Consider the following 19,831-nt stretch of genomic DNA (forward strand, 5'->3'; position numbering starts at 1 on the left):
GCACCGTTTTGGCCTCTATTTTAAGTGTGAAATGATCCAAAATGTATTCCCTGCCTTTTCCGGATGTAGTTGTGTGCATCCACAAAAACGTTCCGTGTGGAACAATGATCCTGCGCTGAATAGGCTGCAAAATGCACAAGATAGGAATTAAATGATAAAACGAGGCAGAGATTTTGCCTCGATGCATTTTTGTAATGGAGTAACTTAAATTACTTAAATTAAATGTTTCAGCCCTACCCCACACCTGGTAGCTTGTTTTGGGTAACAGGCTTATCAAGGCAAGGAAGAAAGAGATGGAGAGCGCACAGTGGAGTGTGTTTAGTGATTTGTGAACAAATCTTCAAAATTAAGACAGTGATATGAGTTTCATCTAAGTTTCGAGGACTTTTTACATACACTGTTAAAAAGGGGCTATTTTCAAGGTATTCCAGTACTTTTTCCCCCTCAAATTCAAGCACGTCAAGCACCTTGTGAGAATCAATGGTTTAAGCTACACCAAATTTCTGTGTGTACGGTCTATTATTTAAATGGTGAGCTAAGTTATCCCTGATGATTTACCACACATGCTCAAACACAAAGACCATACAAGCTTTCAACACTGTATTTTACAAATATGGCATAGATGCACCGAGAATTCTTTTGCTCCCCCAGCCCCTGTTGTCAGCTGCAGGAGACCCCATTCACCCGCCCACTCACTCCCCATACTTATTTATCTCCACTTCCTGGGGCCCTGTTAGTTCATTCCCCTGTCGCTGCTCTCTCCTTCTTCCCTTGCTCCTCTTTCTCTCTTGTTTCACTCCTCGTTTCCGGGCAATTGGGTCTGGGTGCTGGTGGCGCGGGGTAAAAGGCTGGGGTGGAGCTGCTGGGAACTTTGCGTGTGTGTATGCTTATATGTGTGTGTGTGTGTGTGCTGGGAAGTGAGCTAATAAAGGACGGTGATCCATGAAAGGCCTTGAGCAAAGACACAGTCAATTACCTAATGCCTGGACCAGACCGCAGGGCCCACGCTCACACATTCTCTCTCTAACATGCGCACACTCACACTCACACACACACACACCCACACCCGTGCATACACCTAATTTACGTATACATGGAGAGGGGGCAGTGGAGGGCATAACTGGGAATTGCGTGTATGTGTGTGGGCGGGTGTGCATATGCGTGCGATGGAGAGTGGCGATTTATTAAATTGCTGTCACTTTTGACAAATTTGTGCAACTCAAGTTGAAAGGGTTAGGCTGCACAGCGTCTCCGTTTTACCCCTTTCTTTTAGAAGATCATAATACTTTTCAAGCCAAAATCCAGGCAACTGCAGGACAAACCCATTGCTACCATCAGTCTGCATGGGTTGACAAGTGTCTTGGCTTCGTGTCCCGAATCTAGACCTGGGTTTAACACGGATCTGACCTTAATTGACTTTGATGTGAAAGGGCGAATATGGGTTTCTTTAATAACTGTATGATCACTAAAAAAAAATATATAGGATTACAATAAATCTACATAAATCTACTAGACATTTGCTCTGTTTCAACCATACATTTTACTCTTCTCAATATAATAATGTAAATAAATGGGTCATATTTAGGTTTATCACATCTTCATTTACTGGTGTAACACACATGGCCCTAAGTGTTTTCCACCTTGATGAATCTGTGTGTGTGTGTGTGTGTGTGTGTGTTTGTGTGTGTTGAGGCCAGGCAGAAAAGAAGGCATTCATCTGCTATGTATCTCTGTACAGCATGACGGCTAGATAGGTGTGCAACTTAATTTGGGGACATGGTAGGTATCTCCAATAACTAAATGAAAATAATAATATTAATGAGCATGTTTTTATTTGTATGTTTTCAACCTACCTTCTCTTGGAGTCTTTGTGTAATCTACTCTCTGAAGCTCTTGGCGTAAGCTGGCTGAGTAAAAGACTTCCTGCTGGTGCTAAGATGGTGGAGCATACTTCCTGTTCCTCTGGTTGGCAAAGAAGAAGTGCAATAATGACAAAATTGTCATAACGGTTTCACTTCAGCTCAGGTTAGTCTTTAGCAAAACATCATATATAATATTAAGTTGAGCAGTTTAAAAATCAATAGTTCAATACTTAATACGATATAATATCAGAATCTGGAAAGTACCAAAGCTATAAAAAAAAAAAGCAGATCTACAATCATATTTTCAACCAAAGATTGCAGAGCATGTGTTCATTGACTTTTTTCTGAACCAGCTATGTGTGCAAGTTGCTCATAAAAAAAAGGAGGGAGCATTTTTTATATTTTGTGTGCCGTGGTACTCATAGAGAATCTCTTGGAAATCCTTGGCAACAAAGTTATGGCTAAGAAACCCACTACAGTTACCGAACTGTGGAAGAGACTGAAGAAGAATGGACCAAGATCAAACCAGAGCAGTGTGAGAAACTAGTGATGTCCTGTGGGCGCAGATGTGCTGAAGTCATTCAAAGCAAGGGCCCCTACACTTCCTGTTAATTTTTTTTAATCCTAGAGCCCTAAGAAAACACTGTTTAAATATTCTCTTCTGACACAATGGTTACTGTGTTTTGCTCAGTTTTTTTCACCAAAAAAAAAGCTTTAAAAATAACAGTATTTCAGAATAAATCAAGATTTACAATTTGTTCTCTAATTTGTTCTCTGAATAGCATTCTCACAATGTGCCAATGGGGAGTTTTATGGACTTGTGCTGTCGAAGTTGATTCTGGGCCTCCTCCAAGTACGTGTAAGAGGTCTGCAAACCTAACGTCAGGTCAGGACAATGCACGCGCTGCTCCCACAGTTCCCCTGGTTGTCTGAACAGACCCTGGAATAATCACAACCACCAAAACACACACACACACACACACACACACACACACACACACACACACACACACACACACACACACACACACACACACACACACACACACACACACACACACACACACACACACACACACACACACACACACACACACACACACACACACACACACACACACACACACACACACACACACACACACACACACACACACACACGAATCAGATAATGATCGCTGTATCTTTTTGTTTCAGACCCCCGCCTCTTTCTTTCCCTGATCCCTCTCCCACAGGTAGTGATGGCTTACAGCTAAAACCAGAGGCCAATCCTCTTTATCTCGCCTCCTGTGACACAGAGACAAAGACAGAAGCAGAGAGGGAGAGAGAAAAAGAGAGTGAAGAAAATATATCAGGTGAGAGAAAGAGGAGGCCAGGAGCATGCCAGAGTAAAAGTGAGGGACACAGAGAGAGGAGAGGAACAACAAAGAATAAGCAAGATGGTGAAAAGAGGAGAAAACATAAACATACACACAGTATAGTATGATAAGCCTCAAGAGACATGCATGTTTTTTTTCAGACTTTACCTTCCCTTAAGTTGTTACTATAAGTTATTAGAGCATAAAATGAATAGGGAAAACAATAATTCTCAAGCCTCACGTTAAATCATTACCGTCTTAAACTGATTTGAATGCAGTTGCATAAAATATACTGTATATCCTTTTTCTTGAACAACTTGCACACAGATTTTTTTCGACCAAATGTTACAAACAGGTCAGTTAAACTTTACACAACTGTCTGTCAATTTTATTCCTTGTACATCTTCTTGACATTGTGGCTACTACCCTGGAGTGATGGGTTTCTGATGTCTACTGACATATCCAAGTTACAAAGACAAAGAAATGTTGTTTTTAGCGACACGTTTTTGTGCCAGTGCCCCCCGAGACTTTATCATGTTCATCCCACTACTAAAGGCTTTGAATAAAATTGATATCTACAGTATGAAATAGCATGCTTACTGTCTCAAAAGGTTACATTTACAAATTGTCAACACACTCACCTGTGTTTATTCATTCTAGTTTTAATGATGCAGAGGGGAAATTAGGTTGATGGGTCATATTATTTTACACAATATACAAAAGACGTGGGTGACAGTGCCGTTTGCAGTGCATAGCAGGAATGCTGTTTTCACAATCCATTAGTAGTTTTAATATGACATGTTGACTATTACACACAAAGACATTTTATAGTCACAAACACTAAACAGATATTAACTTTTATATGTCTGGTGAAGAAGAATAACAAAGCAACATCTAAACATGCATCACTATATGTAACTTGTGCAAGTGTGTACTCTTTTGTGAGAGTGATCTGTAAACTTTGTGCAGTGCAGATTAACTTAAATGTTGCTTTGTTTAAGGTGACCTTCAGTTGTTGTTTGCAGTTAAAAAAGGAGAGAGGATGACGGGGGAGAGATAGAGGGAGGGACGGGGACCCTGTCCTTGCTCCTATCACCACGGGATCGGTGGCCTGGCCTGACCACTTCCACAGCCAGCACCTCAACCTTATCCATCACCACTAGATAGTTATCACACCAGGGAGGGAGGGGGTGTGGGGTCTTGGGGTGAGTGAGAAAGAAAGAAAGGGGTACTTCCTGTACTAATCGTGTGTGTGTGTGTGTGTGTGTGTGTGTGCAGTTAAGAAAATGAGACAGATCCACGCCTCATTTCTGCTCACTTATGTTTTACATTACTAGAAACTAATAATAGGGAAAGTGCTTTTCTATAAAGAGCTACGGAGCGTAAATAACACAAATGGTGAAATGTCTCCACATCAAATAATCAACACACAAACACACACATACGCACACGCACATACACACACACGCAATGTTACTATGATTTATTAAATTAAACGTGATTCCCATGTCGCTGTGTAAGAAAGCATGATGTTTTGCCATAACTTGATAAGCTCAGAATCAGAAATACTTAATAATCCAAGGGGGAAATTATTTTCATTGCAAACTCCAGCTATACAAACGACATATTTAAAAAAAAACAATATTAAAGAGACAACATATATAGTTGGAAAAACAGAAAAAAAAAAAAAAAAAAAATATATATATATATATATATGTATATATATAATATCAAATTTACAATAGTAATACCTGTGTGTGCTTGTCACAGCACAGATAATACTGGCTGGAGAAGCCACATTGAATTGATGACGACCACAAATAAGATCTGCGCATGGGACAGACTGGTAAACAAACATTTAATAGCAACTCGTAGCCACACAGTCACACATATAGTACTCATTGAAATACTACACTAAACAGCTCTGTGCCGTAGCCCCCAAGAGAGCTGTCAGTCGTGTTTTAATGATGTCATTCTTCTTTAAAAGGAGTTTTAAAGGATCTCTGATTTCATCAAGGGTAATCTCCAGTGGGACTCTTGTGCATGCTTTATTGCTTTTATTTCTTCTCATTCTTCCCCCTTGTAGCCTGTGTCTCTTTTATATTCTCTTTTATATTGTTGCGCTCTGTTTTTCTGCCTCCACCTGTTCATGTAGTCTAGCCTTCATCGTCTCACCTGCTGTTTCTTGCTTGTAATGGGGGGCAGTATAGGCCTGGAGGAGCAGCGGGTTCCAGTAGTTTTGGTCCATGGGGATCCAAGAGTCGCAGGGAAACTGGGGGCTTTTGGGCTAGGCATGCCCAAGAGGCAAGCCCTGCCCCTGGGGGCCAGTCTGGTAGGGGCCTGGTACTTGACCTGCCTCAGCAGCAGTTCCATCTCATGGGGGGCTGGCCTAAATGGAGAGTTGAAGACCCCTGGACACTGAAAAAGAGAGAGAGAGAAAGAAAGTGAGAGAGTATCGGTATGAGTAATGTGGTATGACTGAATGCATACATTTAGCCACTGACCATGCATGAAATGTATTTCTGACTAGCTATGAGGGTATTGCCCTTACTCAATGCTACTCATTTATTTTCAAACAATGTTTTGCTGTAGTGTAGTGCAACTGAAAATATCATGGAAACATAAAGACGGATGAATGCAACAGATGTCCCCATCGTGAATGAAAGCAAGGACGTTGTGGTTGCATTATTATTATTAGTTGGATTATTCTCCATGGGATTTGAGGCACCAGGATGTCCTCGTGGGTGTTTAACTCCCCAAACATTATAATGTATTCAAATTTATTTTCCGTTTGGGAAAATCAAAAAGTAGTTTTGTTCATCATGGGGACCATAAAATAATAGAAAGGCAACCTCCTGGGACAGCTTAAAATAAAAACAAAAACTATTAGTCATTTTAACTATTACGGGCAATTTTTCATCAAATATTTGCCCTTCTTATTATCTATATTAACCTAAACTTTGTAAAATTCATCATTTTGTGTCCCTGCTGACAACAATTGTTGATCTCCGCTGCCTAAAACACGTACACCATGGCTCTTGGCCAACCAAATGGTTTTGCCAGGTTAAATATTTGGCAAGAGCAGTTCAGTGTGTCCACTTCAAACAGATAGATAGATAACAACAAATGACTACAGGGACAACCTAGCTGCATCTGTGTCAAATGTTGTATAATACAATACTTGAATCTATTCATTCACTAGAATAACACACACAAAAACACACACATGTACACACACACAGAACTCTGCCTCCCCTGTTCAGAAGTGGGGTAGAGATTTGCCACAGACGGACTTTGTAATAATTATTCAAATCACAGTGATCCTTTTGCCTGTGTCTTAATTACCAGACCAAAGCTTTGAGTTGGAGGACTCTGTATCTACTCTATATGCTAATAACACTCCTTAGTATTTAGGCCACTCTAAAAGACGGGGACAACACAGAGAGAGAGAGAGAGAGAGAGAGAGAGAGAGAGAGAGAGAGAGAGAGAGAGAGAGAGAGAGAGAGAGAGAGAGAGAGAGAGAGAGAGAGAGAGAGAGAGAGAGAGAGAGAGAGAGAGAGAGGAGAGAGAGAGAGAGGAGAGAGAAAGGGCATAAGTGGGAAATTGCTCCAACTATATCGACCCAAACCTCACTCTTTTTAAAATAACATATTAACAGACTGGTTAATTAGTAAATGTCTCATTATTACACCATGAGTACTTTTGATTGTAAATGTCAAGTGTTTCAGAATGAGTAGAAAGAAATTAATTCAACTCCAATGACCCTAATTTATTTAACTGTTTTTTTTTTTTTTAACTTATGGGTCACTATCTTAAATAGATAGAGCCAATGCATTATTTTTGTTAGGTCAAAATGGGTGGACCAGCACCTAAAACTTGAGCAATTTTCATGATTCTAGTTACCAAAAGGCACATATGGATTAAAAAACGATTTTAATGTGAATATGCCAGAGTCACAACTAGCTGAGTGTCATAGCTGTTTATCTCCATTATTGCCATCTACAACTACTTACACAATGTATAAGGTATTTCCCTTTCAGATGGTATAAGAGAAGAACCTTAGGCAACATATACCAGCAAAAGTTGAATCATTGAGGGTAGTTCTCAGTTTCTGTAATCATTTAAGCAGCCAGAACCATTGCTGTTCAACATTTGCAGTCATTGCATAATTGTGCACATGTAAACCTAAATATGACTAATGGAATGCAACCTTTTGAATCAATACAGAAAATAAAATAGATATTGGCACCAGACAGTTATTCATAATCCTAAAAAGGTATATTCTTCTGCAATTCATTTTATTCTCATTGTATTCATTTGTAATTATACATCAGTGTTCACTCAAGCATTAATTATATTTCACAAATGGGACATTGTAGGTCATTGAAAGACTACTTTGGGTACTTTATATTTGTGGTTTACCATTCTGTCTCCAGAGAACCATTACTGAAGCTTGCACCACCCCCATCTGCTGATACCGTATTCCTCCAATCAATCAATCAATCAATCAATCAACCAACCAACCAACCAACCAATCAATCAATCAATCAATTATACTTATGCAATAAATGTTTTAAATCAATGTGTTCCTTTGCATTCACACTCTCCATTAGCCCTGTAAGGCCCTCATTTGCAGAATTACAACATGACTTCACAGCCTAAAAGTTTAAAAAAATAAATAATAAATCTCTAAATGTTGTCTTTTAAAGACATTTACATACATTTACATACTCAACTGGTCCCTTGGTATGATAATTGCAGATTATAATGGGCTAGCCAGACAGTGTTGTGTGAAGTTAGGGGAATGTGTAAATAGTATAAAGATGTGCTCTGGTCTTTACAAGGTAAAAGGGGAATTTTGGTATGTTTTAAACTGGGCTTCATTTTATATTTGTATCCAAGTGACTAATGGGAAAAACTTTTTTCTTTTCAATTGGTCCAGTATTGAGCAAGAGTACTGCAGCTAGCAGCTGCAAATACGAGCTGCAGTGGAATCAAATGGGGCAATGGTGACAGTCAATGTACTTTCAGTAAGAGTGCATGTTTTTGCCACATGCTCAGATTGTTATTTTAGATGTCTGACAACATTATGGAAAGATGGACAAAGATAGGCTTTCTGTAATCTGACATAAGAAACTTTCCCCTTACTTTCTTCCTCTCACTCAAATTCCACACCCATTCCACGTCTTCCAGAAAAATAAGTCAACAGGAAAGATCTCCAAATACATGGGAAAATAGAGGTTGAAAAACTGTGAAATTCCCATTTAAAGAGATAGTGAGGCTATTTCTAAATGTGTTAGTGTTAGTTCTTATCGATAGTTAGTGTATTACCTACAGTAGAAGACAGTTAGCATGGAAGCTAAGTAATGCACTGCTGCACTCTAAACGTATATTAGCCACCTAAAGAAAGACACACAAAAATCTATTTCAGTTTAAATGCACACTATATTAAGAACACGTTGACCACTTTACCTTGCTGTCAGATACCACTTTCTCTCAGTTTCCACAGACGTTTCTCCCTCTATCTCCTTTAGTCACCATTCTTCTTCTGTATACTGCATAGCATATGGGATCCCCTCTTCTCCACAGTGAACACAATTATTTTGTCGTTGTATAATCACTAATTATTTTTTCCTTGTATTTGTTTATTCCATGAACCATGGATAGTCTGCCCCAAACAGTCCCCCCCTGTTGAGTGATACAGTGCTCAGCACAGTTATGCTTATGCGTAGGAAGGGGAAGGGCTGTCTGACGGACAGGTAAAGGGGTGAATATATTCTGAATATAGTGTACGTGCATGGTGCCCCTGTCCATTCATTCGATATCGATGAGTACCTCATACAACCCCACTTCAAAAAAGGCAAACCATCCATGATAATGGTAATCAAGCATATCATAGTGTGCTGACTGAACACAATGTACCCTCAAAGTTGTTTATATTAATAAACCACTCAGTAACATTTTAAGAAGTGGCACTCATTTCTCCATTATTAGGATTTTCATTATATATAAAATGACATGTTTTAGTGTTCAGTATCAGTCTATAAAATGCATTAGGGATTACTGTACACACCTGAATTAAACAGGAAGGGACAGACAGCTGGGGACACACAAACACAAATGTAATTCTTGCCACTCCAACATATACACACACACACACACACACATACGCAAGCCCAAAAGAAACCAACCTCACTATGGGAAGAGCAATGATGTTGACCCCAGGAACATACCATCTTTGTCTTTGTCATGGGGACTTGGGGCCTTTTGGTAAGCTGTGTGTGTGTGTGTGGGGGGGGGGGGGGTCCGAGAAGTGAGAAAGGATGAACTGTGTGGGAGAGCCATCTATTCACTGCTGACAAGGTCAGAGCTACGAAGGGAAAGAGTCCCCCACCATATGCATAGAAAGAAATAGAGAAAGAGAGAGAGAGAGAGAGAGAGAGACAGAGAGAGAGAGAGAGAGAGAGAGAGAGAGGGATGGGGGCTGCATGCAAACTTTTCTCCTTGCTTTCTTTCCCATTAAAGTTAAATGTAAAATGATAAAAGCAATGAACACATAAATCAGCCAAACCAAAGCAGTTGGAGAGTCAAAATGCAAACTCTACTGCACTTTCTTAATGATAAAATGTTTGTAAATTGTGTATATTCAAGTCTTGGTAACCATGGGATACCAGCAGAAAGTAGGAAGTAAGCTAGAAGATGACGATGCTGGTCGCACAGCCATGAAGATGAGAGAGAGTGACTGAGTGTGTAGTGGTGCTGAATCAACAGTGACCAGTGTGCTTTGTCTTCATTATTATCCCAGTGGGGAGTCACAAAGATGCATACACACACACACACTCTCATACTCTCACACACACACACACACACACACACACACACACACACACACACACACACACACACACACACACACACACACACACACACACACACACACACACACACACACACACACACACACACACACACACACACACACACACACACACACACACACACACACACACACACACACACACACACACACACACACACACACACACAGCCCATCTGTGTTAACGAAAGTAGTCAGGAAAGCGCTCTGAGGCCTGTTTCTGGAGGAGCTCCTTATCTGTAGCTCTTATGCAATTGCATATTTGGGTCCCTCTATCTTAAGCTGTGGATGTGCATTTTAGTACAAGATTTCAGACAGACACAGTCATATTAGCCTAGACTTGCTTCTTGTACACACCAAGGCTGTGTACAAGAAGAGGATGAGCAGACTCTATTTCCTGTGGAAGCTGGAGAAGGGTTTGGGCAGCAGCATTGGAGCCATTGAAACCAACAGACTTGATAAAATCATCCAGAATCCTGGCTCTGTACCTGGACGCTGAACAAACGGTTAGCCATCATAGACAATGATCAGCACCCTCTCCATCACACAGTGGTCAGACAGCGGAGCACCTTCTCACGCAGGCTGCTCCAGAGAGACAGATACAGGAAATCTTTCCTGCCACATGCCATCACACTGTACAATAAGAGTTGTTCAGAAAAATACAATCGGGAGCACCTTATGTTTTTCTCTTAATCTTTCCACTGCACCTTATATTACTGTATGTTTACATTTGCAGTACAAATAGTCCACTTATACATTTGAATTTTTAGGTATATTTTATATTGTATTTTTATATTACTGTTTTGATGTGTCTGTGTGTAATGCTGCTTTAACACTGCAATTTCCCATCTTCGGATCAATACAGTATTTCTATTCTATTCTATTCTATTATTAGTACAATAGTACTATACCAACCTATTGTTGATATTGATATTGAGCCTAGAGATACGGTACATGCATGACTGTGGACAGTATGTTTTTATGTGTGATAACATTTAATATATGTAACACTTACCCTGTGCTAGGTGCCACATACAATCTTAAGTTTAAACAAATAAAATATAGTTTTACAGAGTCGATATAATTCTGGGTTCAAACAAGTATTGCTAGCTATATTATTTCTTTGTAGCTTGAGTTCATTTTTTCACATGCTCATTATTATAATTGAACATAAACGCTGCTTTAAATTAAGCCATCAAACCAAATGAATTGGTCAAATATTGGTATGTGAGATGTGTTTATGTTCCTGTTGATCTACCTGCTTCGTACTGAGCAGGTGGTGTAACCGGTGCGCTTGGTAGACCTTGGCTGTCTGCTCCTTCACCATCTCCAGACAGGCTCTCTCTCTCTTCTGGAGTTCTTCAAGTTCATCCAGCTCCATCCTACAGGGCAAACACACCATTCACAAATATCTTTGCTATTTAAATTCCAAACTTCCATTTAATTCACTTATATGATGGGTATTGGCGTGATAGAAATAGCAATAGCAAATTATACTCATACAGTACACCCATGTATGCTTGCTGGATGACAAGGGCTGTTTGGATACTGAACCAAACAATACTTGCAATAATGCGAGACTAATGATTTGATGATACCTTTTGTATCTATATCTTACACATTATCTGGAGATTCAGCTGACTATTTATCTATATAAACTATATAAATCAAAGACTTGATGCAATATGTAAACTTCATGCAAGTGCATTTGTGCACATGCTATTGTGTATTTGGAACAAAACCTCGTGTCTAAGGCTGACAATTCCCTGAAGTGTCCTTCAGATGGATAAAAAACTGCCTAATGATAAGAGAGAGACTGAGACAGACATTGAAAGATAGAGGAGCCGTGGGAGAAAAACAGGAGAAAGAGACAGCTTGGAAGAAAAACAGCAAGTGAGAGTGCAAGAGGCTATAAGTGAGAAGATGATGGATATATTTCATCATAGCAGTCAGGACAGGTCTGTCTGTGACATCTGTTAAGCAAAGCCTGCTAAATGGGATGCATTAAAAGCCCATACACAGCAATTTCATCCCGCAATCACACAGCCTTATTGTTACAAGGGGGTAATAACTTTAAAAGGGAATTGGAAACAATTACTAAAACACACATGCCACGGTAATGTGGAAATACACACACGGACACAGCTAAAAGTAAAGCCAATCTAATTCCACGACAGCAATACCATTAAGAGTTTAGCCATAGCTCATCAACAATCCTTCGTTTCTTTTTATATCCCTCCTTTATCCTCTCCTTCTTCTCTACTGTGTCTTTCTCTTGCCAACTTCTCTTTTCAATTACAGGCCTCCACAGAGAAATCAGAATATTCATAGTGTGTCTGTAATGTGAGGTTAACACATTCTGCAACTACTGACATTTAAAAAGAAATCACAACACCGTTCCCATTGCTTTTGCATTCTCATTCCTTCCTCAGCACCAGATTAAATTACAAAATAAATGAAATATGCAGAGCACTGCGTGTGTTTGTGTGTGTGTGTGTGTGTGTGTATAGAGATGTTTCTTGGCCTCTATTTGTCCACCTGGCTAACAGGGATATTATTTATTAATGTAAAATATAAAGTTTTAGTCTATTGGGGGACAGTTCACAAACCAATTGGTGCATATTTATGTTTATAGTCTATGCGTGTATTTGTGTTTGTTCATGCATTAATACCGCCTTAAAAATTGGCAACTGCTATCGGGGTCAGGACCTGTTTTCATATGTCTGTGTGTGTCTGAGTGTTTAAGTGTGACTGTTTCAGTGTGTGTGTGTGTGTGTGTGTGTGTGTGTGTATGTGTGTGTGTGTGTGTGTCCATCAATGTTCATATTATGTGTTCACAAGCTTTAGCATGTGTGTGCATCCACATGTCTATGCCCCAATGTGTATATGTGTATGTGTGTGTGTGTTTCTGTGTGTCAGACTGAATGGGTGACCTTTGCTTCCCTGCCCCCAGCCCCAATGTTATTAATTGCTGTGTAGTGGACAAAAGCCAAACAGATTTGTAACGGCTGAAGGCACCTCGATCTGTGTCGACCCAACCAGCCGCCACAACATACAACCCTCATTAGCCTTGCTCGACACGCAGCACCCTGAGTGTGTGTGTGTGTGTGTGTATATTTGACTGAAAGAAAGAAAGACTGAAAGACTGAGAGAAAAAAAGGAAGAAAGGAGAAAGAAATTCAGAATACATATCGTAAGTGAGTAACACTTTAGGCTACAACTTTTTAATTCAAGATATTACTCAGAGCGGCACCTGCAAGTTGGTACATTTTGCGGTGGCTGGGTCAAAAACTTTCTCAAATTAAAGCTAAAAAGTACACTAAAATGTGTTTCTTAAAAAGACAAAACCAATCAAATCTTACTATCTGTTATGGGCGGGCGCAGCCGATGATGACAGTGCTGCATCGTCAAAGTCGGCACCTTGTTCATTGCTCTTGATTCATATTTGATATCAGCGTTGCCTAGTTAGATCTGAGTTTCTTAAGCCTTAACTGAATTTTTAGCACACTGACGATTCTGTGTCAGTCATCGTCTTAAACCCGCTCCACATGAGATAAACGGTTCCATTTCCACTATACAGTATGGTTTGACTCGTTTTTGCTTCTATTCGCAAAAGTTGTGGATAGTACCATATCAGCGACAGTATAGAGCAACATCTATAACACAAGATTCACTCTCAGTGGTTTCTGTGACATGAGAAATACTTTTATGATGTTTAATACTACAAAAACGGAAAATATACACAAAGCTTAGCCCCACTACTAGAGACACGTCTTTAAGCGGGTAGCAGCTGCAGCTGCCTGAACGAGCCAGTACCACACTGTGGAAAAAAATGCAGAAAGTATGACTGTGAATGTGCTCTAATTGCATTATCATGTCAGTACATTACATTACATTCATAAGTAACTTATACAGTTTCATTGTGCGCCAAAATTGTCATTTTATATAAAGATTTAAGTTATAGTTATTTTGCACATTATAACATATACTCCATTATAATGATTATTGGATGGTTATAATGTGCTTCGGATGCCATATCATGTAATATGAGCACTTTGACTACAGATTACTTTTGATGGCTACTGAACTGTTGGACAAGCTAATCAAGCACAGTTTTTCAAATAATTTAAACTCTTACTGACATTTTCACCCTGGTCTGTTAACTTATTTAAATGGCTAATATAGTACAGCTAAATGTCTTACGTCTTCCTCAATTATTTACTCCATGGTTCACAACGGGGTGTCAAGGGCTGATGGGATATCAGAGTGTAAGGCATTGTGGGACAGCAGGCCACACATGCGGTCATCGAGGCCAGCACCAGAGTTGCTAATTGGCCAGGTTCTAAATATTTAATGGAGACTTGACCTGATTGGCTGTTGTAATTGCTCCAATTAAATGATTCAATAGCTGGCAAAGAGGGGGTAGTCAGCCGGTCAATTTAAACAGTGACCGGCTCAATGTATCGAGCCTTCAACACCCTCATAACACAGTATTTCCATTTAATTGACTGACTGATTGATTAACTAATACACTAAAGTAGTAAAACTGATGTCAAAAAGAGGCGTGGAAGCAACCAATGATGGATTCTTGGAATTATCTCCAATCAATATTCCTAATATTAAAAAAGAAAAAAAAACATTTACAAATTACAAAGTATTTTTTAAAAGAAACAGGGAGACCACGAAACACACACACACACACACACACACACACACACACACACACACACACACACACACACACACACACACACACACACACACACACACACAATATATACAGTACAAATCCAATCAGACTGAAGGAGTGAACTTGTCTCCACCCAAACTGGATCAGAAAGAAAGAGTAGCAAAAGAAAGACTGACGCATAGAAGCGGAGAGTGATCACAGGGCAGGCATGCAGGCAGGCCCGCACTCTCTCCACCATAGCAGCTCTCCTTTCATGAATGTCCTTGAGAGGGACACAAGAGAGGGAGGAACGAAGAAGGCTGGAGTAAAGAGAGATGGGAAAAAAGTCAAGAGAGAAAGAGACAAAGCATAGCACCAGAAGAGAAGAATCTTTAAAAAAAAAAACTGCTCAGCAACACCAAGTCCATAAATTCTCCCTTGTTCTATTTAGGATGAGTTAAAAGATTTTGCCATGTTGGTGCAACATCACAGGGAGAATTATTTATCTGATTATGGCAGTAATAATTACCCAGCTGTTTATCGCAGATAGAGAAATAATTCATGTAGTCAACAGGCCGTGTTGGTGGCGGCATCGGTGACACCAGCACATTTAGTAAATATATGCAAAGCGGGCTTGCTCCGCTTTCCTAATTGCCCCCATCGTCCCACTGCATGCCCTTATTAAAGCTCAGGAACTTTAAGTGTCTCCCTGACAAAGTGATAAATTGTTGGGGTATCAAGGAAAACTGTGGCAGAGTGGGGACTTCACCGGGGTCCTGACTTCATTAGGCTATGCAGAAGGAGAGGAAGGATGAATGAGGATGGACACTGAAGCACAGTGAACCGGTGGCAGAGAGGGAGAGAAAGATATACAGCAAAATAGACTGAGAAAGAGAAGGAGAAAGAGAGCAGCAGAGATTGAGGGAGGGATGCGGAGTGAGGGCAGGGGCTAGAAGAGGGTAGTGTAAGTAGCGTATATTAGCTGGATGCTGTACCTAATGAAATGACACAGATGGTTTCGTGCGGGGGAGATCTGTCATGAGAGAATAAGAGAGACTTAAACAGTCAAAGAGAAGAAAGAGAGGTTCGGCAGTCTATGTATTACTCCTATTTCATTACCATGCGCAGCCGATCAGCCTGCACTAAATGGGGATCATTAGTCCAACTTTGAATAATTTATGCAGCAGGTTGGACAGACAGACAGACAGACAGGCAGACTTACAAGAGGGAGGGAGAACGCTTGTGGATTAAAAAGCAGACCTCTTCACGGTGAGTGATCAGGCAGCATGCAATCTGAGGGCTCAGCGGCTAACACAGAAAGGATTTTTTAAATAAATGCCGGCACCGCGTTAATTGATCGTGACCCTGGCAGCACTAAATAAACATGTGATTAACTGGAGAGAAAGTGACCTCAACACCCCAAACCACTGTGGAGGAGGGGCGGTGTGCGCATATGTGTGTGAAGGGACGGAGGATGTCACATAGTTGATAATGAAACAGTAAGACCAAACCAAAACTAAAATCACATCACATCTTAAGGTCCTTCATTATTTTTTTTTATAACAATTCTTTACTTTCACATTTTGCTTTTGCTCTGTATTTAATTGTTGTGCATTTTTAAATTACCATGTAAGAAGATGAAAGTATACTATATGCTATATAGTAGATAAGACTGTTTTAAGCAAGGCGTAGTGGAAATGAAACATATAAGCACAATATTACCAATTCTTCATTTTTCATCACTGATGTAAGTGTCAACTCAAATTGTGTGTCTCTCTTTGTGTGATATAATACCAAAGTGGCAACACTCTTAATGGACTTTAACAGCCTAGTTCCCCGTACCTCTAAAAGGGGCAAGGATTGTGGAGGAAAGGTGGAATGCTGGTGGGGACACGAGGGGGAAAGTCAGTGATCCAAGGAGCACTTTAACAAATTTACATTTAATTTTAGCAGAAGCCTAAAGATATTTTCCGATAAAATATATTAGCAACATTAAAAATGTGGCTATTAGCTAAACGTGATGGTTTTTTTTGTCAAAAATAAAAGATGGCATATCTCTAGCAGTAAGCCCTGGAGCACAGGATGTTTTATTAATGCACGAGCTGCGGTTCAAATCAGAGGCTAATTTTTAATTTCTTCACATCGTTCACTTCTCTCTCTCGTCGCCTTGAGCAGTTGAGAGAACTTCTCTATCTCTCTTTTTTCCTCTCTATCTCTTTGCCTCTGTCTTTTTTGTTCCTACACTTTTCCTTTCCTCTTTCCCTTGTCCCTGTTCTCACACACACACACACTCACACATTTTAAGGTTATGGGTACCTTTTAACCAACCACCTTAATACTAAACAAATCCATTGATCTTGACTGAGGTGTACCAGCTGACTCCCTTCCAAGTCCTGTATTGGTCCCCAGACAAAAATATGAAAACATGAAAGGTAAATGCTATAAACACTGCAAGACAGAGAGTGAGAGAATGTAGAGAAGTGGGAAAAGACAGCAGAAGACGTGAAGCAATGTATTTAGTAATTTCCTTTCAAAATAACACCTGTACAAAAAGGTACATGTTGCTTACTTCTTGTTACTGAGGCATCTCTCTTAATGGGCAGTATCTGACATTTTCATTCAAATGCAATTAAATCAAACTGTCGGCTCACTTGATCCTGATTTACTGCGCAATTTTGATTTTTTTACCTGACAAGTTCGTTTTTCCTGGAAAGTCCTGCCAGATAGGTCTTGCGTGCATAGAAGTTATGAATATACTTCCGCACAAAGAATCCTCTCCATCTCCGCTGGATCTGTGAGGGATTAAAGCATGACAGAGGTTTTCTTACAACAAGATGCAGTATAGGAAATCTGGCAGTTTGGCAAGCCTGATGCTTAATTATTAACAAATATGAAGGAGATGATTTATTTCTCATAGCAATGATTTAAATGACTCACACTAAACAGGTTTGCTCTTGACTGTGAGGTCAAGCATTATGACATGTTACTGTTTTTTTAGATCTTTTTTGAGATGTATTTTGCTCTTTCAATAGACATGTCATCGTATGTGTTGCCATTGCTTCATCTCATTACTTTAACATACACATTGAAAAAAACAAAATACCAAATAATAATACAGATGTTGGTATTAACATATATGGGAGAACACTTTTAAACCATGTTCAGAATTTTTTTTTCTCTGCAGTAATGGAGGGACCATCCAAGGGAGGACAGACAGCTGTCACAGCTCCAAACATTTAACTGTATCAGTCCACATTGATTGTGGAGGCTGCAGATTAGCTAGCGCACACACACACACACACACACACACACACACACACCCACATACACACACCCACACACGCCAGTGGACCGTTTTAAAGCAAGGGGGCGGATGTCCTTCAGACTAATTAGGAGATTAAAACAATGGCAGGTAAAAGAATAATCACACTATGAGAAGAGGGAAGATGAGAGAAGAGGTGGAGTGGAGGATGGGGAAAAACAACAAAGAGCAAAATGAGAATTAGCATTGATCTGCCAGTCAATAGATAATTTTAAATAAAGTAATTGCCGCCTCCCGAGTTCTTGCTGACCTTTGTTGACTAGTGAAATCGATGCTGTTGAATCTAATACAAATCCGAGGCGCGGCATGTAAACACTGGTTTCTATTACGGCCCTAATACATTATCCTCTGTTAGCTACCACGCCGTGATAAAGACAACAGGAGGGGAGAGAAAAAAGAAAAGAAACAAAATTGATTCAAAGGAAGTGTCACAAGGGGATTCTGAGATGATTGTTTCTCCCTTTGTGTCTCCCTTTCCCTCTTTCTCTCTATTTACACATTGAATATTTATTCCGTAAAAGATGGTCTGTGAGTAGAGATGTCCTTCACTCATTCATTGCTGAGCAGGGTCGTGCTCTCTCTCTCTTTCTCACTATTTCAGTTTCATTCACATGGACAACTGCTATTGCTTGTATCAGAGGAACCAAATGTGATTGTAGTTTAGTGTGCATAATCCTGCCAGAATAATACTACTTTAACATACTTTGAAGTTAAAAAAGAAATCTTCTTTCGTCTTTCAACGTTAGGCATCATAAAATGGCCAAGTCTAGGTGCTAGATATACTTTCACAAAACCCTTTTATTATTTACAACTACTTTTAACCTTCTTTAGTATTAATTTGCACACTACCCATGGCACTCTTCAGGGGTACACAGTGAAGTGCTCTTGGACCCGCATCACTGCTGAGACAAAACCTTTAGACAAGGGCAGTGGCAAGAGTGTTATCAATACGTTCATGTGTCTTTTTTACAATGGTAGAAAACCCAGACAGACACACACAATAAAATGCATACTCTACACAGAAAAGCCTCTTTTGGCCCCTGTGGACTTCAAACCCAGCACTTTGCTGCCATATTCAGGTATATTTCATTTTCCATTAAAATTCCTATTGCTTCCTTAAGGAAACTGTGTGACTTCATATGGCTAATAAAGGCCTCTTTTTTCAACTTCAGAAGCCTCTGCTCTGCTCTACATCGTGACATCACCCCTAACCTTTCCACCCAGTGACCTAAAACAGCTGGGTCAAAAACTACTCCTGGATCTATGTCTCTCCTATTATGTGACATTTATTGAAACAACAGGGTGGTCAGCTTTATTTGTTTGGGTTTCTATTAAGTGTAAAACCTCAAGCCCTCAATTTCCAGGCTTTTCCACCTATATGAAAATACTGCAACCATCTCTGTCTAGCTGGATGGCGACACACCCTCTTCCATAAACACTAGTGGATTTTTTGTTGGCCTATAAAACCCTTTAATGGTTTAGGCAGAATGAAACAGTTAGCCAAAAGAGTAGGCTATATAGAATTGTAAAAATATAAGGTCTCTGTGCAATATCCTTGTGTAAAAGTGCCAAAGCATCAGTCACAGCCACAGTGTTATGATTTATTATTTGCAGTAGTGCCTGCTGAGGGGATAACAAGAACATTTGGTGACCATGAACACTGAAGAAAAAATAAATTAATGTTGCTTAACCTGAGCACCCAGATATTGATATAAAGGATAGCATTCAGAGGATACTTTGTTC

At 39.8% G+C, this 19,831-nt stretch overlaps 1 protein-coding gene across 1 annotated transcript in view; it reads right to left on the reverse strand.

Moving 5' to 3' along the window:
* Positions 1-1,877: 1,877 nt before the first annotated feature.
* The window catches only part of spata17 (spermatogenesis associated 17), a gene marked incomplete at both ends in the record, with an annotated part of 22,811 nt that continues 4,857 nt past the window's right edge, over positions 1,878-19,831 (reverse strand). The window contains 5 exons of the mRNA XM_083919943.1: positions 1,878-1,962; positions 2,654-2,802; positions 5,396-5,638; positions 11,356-11,479; positions 17,455-17,558. Coding sequence (XP_083776069.1) covers positions 1,878-1,962; positions 2,654-2,802; positions 5,396-5,638; positions 11,356-11,479; positions 17,455-17,558 — 705 coding nt within the window. The remainder of the gene's footprint in view (positions 1,963-2,653; positions 2,803-5,395; positions 5,639-11,355; positions 11,480-17,454; positions 17,559-19,831) is intronic.

This window comes from Echiichthys vipera, assembly GCF_963691815.1.
Source record: "Echiichthys vipera genome assembly, chromosome: 1".
Taxonomy (NCBI): domain Eukaryota; kingdom Metazoa; phylum Chordata; class Actinopteri; order Perciformes; family Trachinidae; genus Echiichthys; species Echiichthys vipera.